We start from the raw sequence: 7,766 nt of genomic DNA, 5'->3' as shown, positions 1-7,766 counted from the left end.
GAACGCTCAGATTGGGCCTAGGACTCTCCCCAAGATTTAATTTTGCAAGATAGCGAGACTAGAGAAACCTTTGATTAATGAACATACATGATCAAACACGTCTTACTCTTCGAGACAGAAAAGCTATTTCCAAGAGAGATCAAATAATACATCTATTTGCATAAGAAGAAAAAAAGATTAAAATCCTAAAAAAAAAATGGTTAAAATATACAAAATAACTAATGTCAATATCTTTACTTAGAAAAATGACTAATGAGAATAAAATAGATATTTGAATCTAACTTGGAAAGTGAATAAATTTTCAAGAAGACACAAGGAACAGATCAAGCAACTATAGAATCAAAGTGCATATCAAATCAAGTGAAGCAAAGGACTAATGCACATACCTTCAACAATATCAGTTTTTGAAAATTCTTCTGCACTGCTCTTAGCTACCATAAAACATTCCAAACTACCAACTTTCTGTTGATGTATGTGAGCATTTCTTGCGGTAACCTCTTCTTCCATTTGTTCCATATGGAATTTGTCAAGCTTCTCAAACTCCTCAATGCGAGACTTGAGTTCCAATTGCAAACTCCTTACACTGGTTTTCGTTAGTGTGAAAAAAATACACCAATTAATAAAAAAATAAATTGCAAATGAGGTAACGCAAGAACAACTTAATACCTTGCTAGGTTATTAATGAAGTATGTTTCCAATATGGGTAAATAAGAGACTAGTCCAAGCGTAGGTGCCATGACATTATATCTTATAATGAAGTCATGCATTAAAACCTAACATGATAATAAGTTGCCATATTAACACATGATAGATGAAAATAGAATTAAAACAATAGTATAAACAATACATGTGACTCCACCAAACCTATTGCAAACCTTTTCATTTATAATACCCAACAAGCTATAAATATGAAATAACTTGAAAATAATGTCTGATGCTAGGTTTTGATTTGTCTTCTTCCAAGGGCATGTGGTCAAAATCCTTTTAATCAAATATTTCATTTTGGTAATATATATCCCAAAAAACCTGTTTACTGGAAGAGGAAGGCTTCTTGATTCAACTAGTTGTTGCACATAATACATCTTTTGGTGCAGAGTTTATGCTTCTTACCTCTCATTGTCCAAGAAATTTTTCCTCCAACGTTTGAGTGTCTGGTGATAATGTATTCTTATGTTTTCCAGATGATTATTTTTTATTTAGGTCATGGCCAGTTTGAGTCTATCGGCTACTTATAATTATATTCAAGTTGCCACAAATTCTTCCTACTTCCTGCAATAGTTGGGAAACATACTTATTTATTATCCTTCTCACATAGTCACACCAAAGCTTGTGTCATAGATTTACATTACCTTGTTCACTTGATGTTCTCTGTCCAAAGTAGCATTTCCAGAAAATAAGGCCCAAAATTGTGAAAATGAAAACCAATACTGAAACTAGAACTGCAATGAGCATCTTCTTTTTGCCATTAGAAAGAGGCTTGAAATATATCAAAAATAAAAACAATAGTGTTAGCTTGAATGCTATGCTTAGCACACAATTCCATTCAATTGATGTTTTCTATAATAAGATTTATTTAGCATTGCAGATATCAGGGAGTAAATTGGTTAGAAAAATAAAATAAAATAGAGGAATTGAGCTGGTTTTCATGAAGTTGTTAAATAACTATCTGAGATTACAAAACTATTGATCTCATAATTTAATTGAATAACTTTATAGTTATTTGTCATAGCAGAACAAGTTGGGCAACAAAAAGGCACATCCAACTTAACTATGAAAGAGAAAGACTATGATATTTCACTAGAAATGAATAAGGCCTAAACTCACCAGATTCCACAGAAATAGCTGCTATGAGAGGACCATAAGTTCCTCTGCTTGGTATAGCTGTTGTCCCCTTGCCAGCCCAATGAAAGCAGACCTCTAAAGTTTTATTCTTCACAACTGCTTTAAATTCTTTTACAACTACCTTTTCAACCCCTTGTGCTGCTTGTACAATATCAAAATCCTCTGATTCCAACTTTCCCTGCAATTAACTAATTAAATCACCTAACCTTCTATAACAAACCAAGCACCAATCTAATTTTTCCTATTATGAGTACCTGAATATAAACATTAAAAATCTGTCTGCCAAGGCTATGAAAGGATTTATTGCCTCTGATAATTATCTCTGCAAAGTGAATTTTTACTGTATAGTTCCCCTCTGCTAAGCAGCGCCCATAGTAAGTAAAAGATAGAGGAGAAAGTCGTGCTCTGGTGTACAACCCAAAGTGGTTCATTCCAAGTACAGATACATTTTGTGCTATGTAATCATTTATGGTTCTGTTATGATCCTAGAAGTGTCCAATGCTACTAAATCCCCAATAATCAATCATAGGATGAAATTTTGCTGCACCTCCTTCATATTGATCCCCTTCATAAACAACATTTCCAACAGTAGATTTCTCTCCACCACAATTTATATGCAATGAATAACGATCTTAAGAAAACAGAAAAGTTATAGACGGTGATCAGTTATATTAAACATAAATAAATATATAAATATATAAATAAATAAAACTAAATTTTATGTCCTTGATGAGATGATATAATTTCATTTCAATACCAAAGATAAGTCCTAATCATCTAGGATAAAATAACTAAGAAATTCATCTCAAATTTTATGTACTCACCTTTTTGACAAGGATAGTTTTCCAGGCACCCACCAAGTTCTCTGAATTAATGTAGCATTGGTCCAAAAAAGAAAGAAAGAAAAGAAAAGAAAAGAATCAATGTTGTGCAAGATAAAACATATACAAATTGCTTCCCTACACACACAAATTATAAAGTAAAAAGCTTACAAGTTCCCCTCCTCAAAAAAGCTTCTGAACAGGTTCCTAATGAAACAAAAAAGAAGATAATTTAATGTAGACAGTGAATGAAAGAAAAACTGCGCCTAAAGCTCGACAAGGTTTAGTTTACTAAGAAATAGTTCTTGCAAGCTATCTCGACAAGAAGGTAGTGCAGATTGCTCAGAGAAGTTACTATAAGAAAGATCTATTTCACTAAAAAAACATATATGACTCTTTAAACACAATATAACTCCATGAAAGCTAATATACAAAACACTATGAAAGAATTGTACAAGTTATAAGTGCTAAAGAAGATTGTATGCGGAATTTAATCTAATTTGCAACTAATAGCTAACAAGTAGTTAGGAGCTTTTCTAATGAGAACATTTCTTTGACCCATTGCAGATAGAGGGATGCAAATGGCAAGAATAGAATCAGCAATCAAACTCCATAGAGGTCAGAGATGAATGTGTTCGTACAGGGGAGTTCATGTGTATGCATGTGTACAACCTTACCTATGTATGGTTCGGTAGATAAAAACAAAGGTAATAGATAACAAAAGATGGACATCAAATCTCAAGCAAAATTAACTCAAGATGCTGGATGGAAAACATACGTGCGGCTCTACCTTCCCTTGATTCCATCTAGAATATTTCCATTAAGCCGGTTGCCTGTCAGACACCTAATCGGCACGCAAAAATGGTTTATTGTTAGAGCTTTCCAACGTAACAGAACATGGGGAGCACAAAATAATAAAGAATGTAGATGTAGAAAGACCTATTAAAGAAAATAAATGTAGATGTAGAAAGAACTATTAAATAATAATGCACTGACAGGGAATTAAACCTAGTTATGAACCATGGCAGGGTACTATTTTACCACTAGACCACTAATGCAACTTTTGTTATTATCTCAAAATGTCTGCAGGAGAAGATGGAGAAAAAATTGAAATTTTCACAAGGGTAATCCCCATAGGTATTGAAAGCCCTTGCCCCAAGTGATGCAATCTCTTAATGCACCAGACTTGTGGCCTAAACTCACCAGATTCCATAGAAATAGCTGATATGAGAGGACCATAAGTTCCTCTACTTGGTATAGCTGTTGTCCCCTTGCCAGCCCAATGAAAGCAGACCTCTAAAGTTTTATTCTTCACAACTGCTTTAAATTCTTTTACAACTACCTTTTCAACCCCTTGTGCTACTTGTACAATATCAAAATCCTCTGATTCCAACTTTCCCTGCAATTAACTAATTAAATCAACTAACCTTCTATAACAAACCAAACACTAATCTAATTTTTCCTATTATGAGTACCTGAATATAAACATTAAAAATCTGTCTGCCAAGGCTATGAAAGGATTTATTGCCTCTGATAATTATCTCTGCAAAGTGAATTTTTACTGTATAGTTCCCATCTGCTAAGCAGCGCCCATAGTAAGTAAAAGATAGAGGAGAAAGTCGTGCTCTGGTGTACAACCCAGAGTGGTTTATTCCAAGTACGGATACATTTTGTGCTATGTAATCATTTATGGTTCTGTTATGATCCCAGAAGTGTCTAGTGCTACTAAATCCCCAATAATCAATCATAGGATGAAATTTTGCTGCACCTCCTTCATATTGGATCCCCTTCATAAACAACATTTCCAACAGTAGATTTCTCTCCACCACAATTTATATGCAATGAATAACGATCTTAAGAAAACAAAAAAGTTATAGACGGTGATCAGTTATATTAAACATAAATAAATATATAAATATATAAATAAATAAAACTAAATTTTATGTCCTTGATGAGATGATATAATTTCATTTCAATACCAAAGATAAGTCTCAATCATCTAGGATAAAATAACTGAGAAATTCACCTCACATTTTATGTACTCACCTTTTTGACAAGGATAGTTTTCCAGGCACCCACCAAGTTCTCTGAATTAATGTAGCATTGGTCCAAAAAAGAAAGAAAAGAAAAGAAAAGAATCAATGTTGTGCAAGATAAAACATATACAAATTGCTTCCCTTCACACACAAATTATAAAGTAAAAAGCTTACAAGTTCCCCTCCTCGGAAAAGCTTCTGAACAAGTTCCTAATGAAACAAAAAAGAAGATAATTTAATGTAGACAGTGAATGAAAGAAAAACTGCGCCTAAAGCTTGACAAGGTTTAGTTTACTAAGAAATAGTTCTTGCAAGCTATCTCGACAAGAAGGTAGTGCAGATTGCTCAGAGAATTTACTGTAAGAAAGATCTATTTCACTAAAAAAACATATATGACTCTTTAAACACAATATAACTCCATGAAAGCTAATATACAAAACACTATGAAAGAATTGTATAAGTTATAAGTGCTAAAGAAGATTGTATGCGAAATTTAATCTAATTTGCAACTAATAGCTAACAAGTAGTTAGGAGCTTTTCTAATGAGAACATTTCTTTGACCCATTGCAGATAGAGGGATGCAAATGGCAAGAATAGAATCAGCAATCAAACTCCATAGAGGTCAGAGATGAATGTGTTCGTACAGGGGAGTTCATGTGTATGCATGTGTACAACCTTACCTATGTATGGTTCGGTAGATAAAAACAAAGGTAATAGATAACAAAAGATGGACATCAAATCTCAAGCAAAATTAACTCAAGATGCTGGATGGAAAACATACGTGCGTCTCTGCCTTCCCTTGATTCCATCTGGAATATTTCCATTAAGCCGGTTGCCTGTCAGACACCTAATCGGCACGCAAAAATGGTTTATTGTTAGAGCTTTCCAACATAACAGAACATGGGGAGCACAAAATAATAATGAATGTAGATGTAGAAAGACCTATTAAAGAAAATGAATGTAGATGTAGAAAGAACTATTAAATAATAATGCACTGACAGGGAATTAAACCTAGTTATGAACCATGGCAGGGTACTATTTTACCACTAGACCACTAATGCAACTTTTGTTATTATCTCAAAATGTTCTGCAGGAGAAGATGGAGAAAAAATTGAAATTTTCACAAGGGTAATCCCCATAGGTATTGAAAGCCCTTGCCCCAAGTGATGCAGTCTCTTAATGCACCAGACTTGTGGCCACCTCCATAACCCATATAGCTGGGGGCAAGTGAGTATACCTGCTACTCATAACCAGGCAAATGTATGACCCCAGAACAATTATAAGAATGAACTAATAGTGTGTAGTTTTAACCTCTCTATCAATTTTTATGATAGACACAACATAGATAGGGAAGACTTCTATGCATTACAATTACACATGTCCTAAGTTTCTATTTCTTACATGACCTCCACGTTTGTTAGGCCATCAAGATTTGGAATCTCTCCGTTCAACTTGTTGAAGCTGAGATCTCTGTGACTAAACAACAGTACAAATGTCATAATAAAGCACCAAATTAGAAGTTCAGCCAAATGATGGCTTAATTGAATTTGGTGCAATATAAATCTCAAGAGATAAAAGGTCATTAGTCTGAAGATAGAGGGGTAAAGAAAAGAGGCATAACTCATTGATAGACATAGAATTACTGACCCCTAGATCAGCCATTTATCCCCATTCTTAATAATAATAAAGTCAGGGTGTGTATATTATCATTTGAGGACCAATTTAATCTCACAAAAGTATTTTGGCACAGAAAAACCACCCAACAAATTCAATAAGAGGGGGGGATGAATTACAAGAGGAAAGGATCCCTTCGCAAAAGGGACAGAGAAAAAAGAGCTTCCAACTAAGGAGTCAAAAGATAAAAATATAGTTTAGACCCAAAGGAGCTGGTAATTTCCATCAACATACAGTCTCCCAATATAGCTTTGGCCCATACTGTAAAATATTTGTCTTTCCTACTTTTTCTACCTTCATATGTAAAAATAAAAATGTAGAAAAAAAAAAAGGCACAATTTGCCTTAATGATTAAAGGTCAAGGGTAAGGGGAAGGAACAAGAAGAGGAAGCCCCTTACATGGTAGCCCACAATACAAGTTCTTACTGTAGAAAGCTAATAATACTTGACATAATCCACTACTCCAACCATTTAGGGACAACAAATTTGCCATAAAAGAAAATGGAGGAAAAGAAATGCATGGTAGAGTTACAAAAATCTCAATTCTGTCATCTCTACTATATATGTGGGGATTGGTCCTGAGATATTACAACCCCTCAACATCCTGCAACATAAACTAAGTCCATGTAAGTACTAGTGCTAGAGAGTGTGAATTACTTTGCTTTAGAGCATTTTTTTAATCATAAATACCACTTAAAACCTGTACATTCTTTTCATGCTTCTTAGGGGTGGAAAAGTGGAACCCTCTCCATTTAAGTCACTAATTCTTCTGCATAGAATCCCATCAAGAAAAAAAATGGCAAAATGCTACTCTTGTCAGTAATATACTGCATTTACACAACTCTCTTAGATTAATTTTTTCAGAAAGTGGAAGAAAGATGATTAATTCCAAATCATTGTATTAGCTTTTACCAGTGTCTTGATGCAACAGTATGGCCATTGTCACTCTAATGAATGAAGGAAAACATCCACCAAGGAAAATGAATTCCTTTATAAAATTTGAGTTTCTTCTGTACTCATCGTTGCCTTTTACCTGGGATTGATATGAATTAAGGAAAAAAGAAAAATCAAAAACCCTTGGTTGTTGAAAAAAAATATTAATCTTTATAAGAAGAAAGACATTTATATTTTGATCAACAATATAATTAAATCCCACCCTTCCATATGCTCAACATCCATTCTATTAGAATGTGGTATTTGCAGAATAATTCCTTTGCCTTTCCTGCAAAGAAAACCAACTAGAGAAGACAGAATCATAGATTCGGCTGTAGTGCATCAACTGAATGTGGCTCATGACAACCCAAAAGATTGGTTTTGAATCCATGGATACAGGTCCTTTTAATACCTTTGCAGCACCAGTGCTGCTGGGAATAATGCTGAAGGAGGCAGCTCT

At 34.0% G+C, this 7,766-nt stretch overlaps 1 protein-coding gene and 1 long non-coding RNA gene across 2 annotated transcripts; both read right to left on the bottom strand.

The window, feature by feature from the left end:
- Positions 1 to 331: 331 nt before the first annotated feature.
- LOC117909510 (probable LRR receptor-like serine/threonine-protein kinase At1g53420) lies at positions 332 to 7,188 on the bottom strand. The gene is made up of 8 exons (XM_034823553.1): positions 6,906 to 7,188; positions 6,101 to 6,169; positions 5,481 to 5,546; positions 2,835 to 2,870; positions 2,667 to 2,707; positions 2,097 to 2,164; positions 1,825 to 2,020; positions 332 to 773 (listed from the first exon to the last, which is right to left on the bottom strand). The coding sequence occupies exons 1-8, from the start codon at positions 6,974 to 6,976 to the stop codon at positions 760 to 762; spliced, it is 561 nt and encodes a 186-aa protein (XP_034679444.1). The 5' UTR covers positions 6,977 to 7,188; the 3' UTR covers positions 332 to 759.
- On the bottom strand, positions 4,026 to 5,041 carry LOC117909511. The gene is made up of 3 exons (XR_004650384.1): positions 4,874 to 5,041; positions 4,710 to 4,750; positions 4,026 to 4,062 (listed from the first exon to the last, which is right to left on the bottom strand). It is a non-coding gene; the product is annotated as an uncharacterized LOC117909511 (long non-coding RNA).
- Positions 7,189 to 7,766: the final 578 nt, after the last annotated feature.

This window comes from Vitis riparia, chromosome 19 (genome assembly GCF_004353265.1).
Source record: "Vitis riparia cultivar Riparia Gloire de Montpellier isolate 1030 chromosome 19, EGFV_Vit.rip_1.0, whole genome shotgun sequence".
Taxonomy (NCBI): Eukaryota; Viridiplantae; Streptophyta; class Magnoliopsida; order Vitales; family Vitaceae; genus Vitis; species Vitis riparia.
Note: the sequence above shows the minus strand (reverse complement) of the source record. Positions and strands in the feature narration are given on the sequence as shown.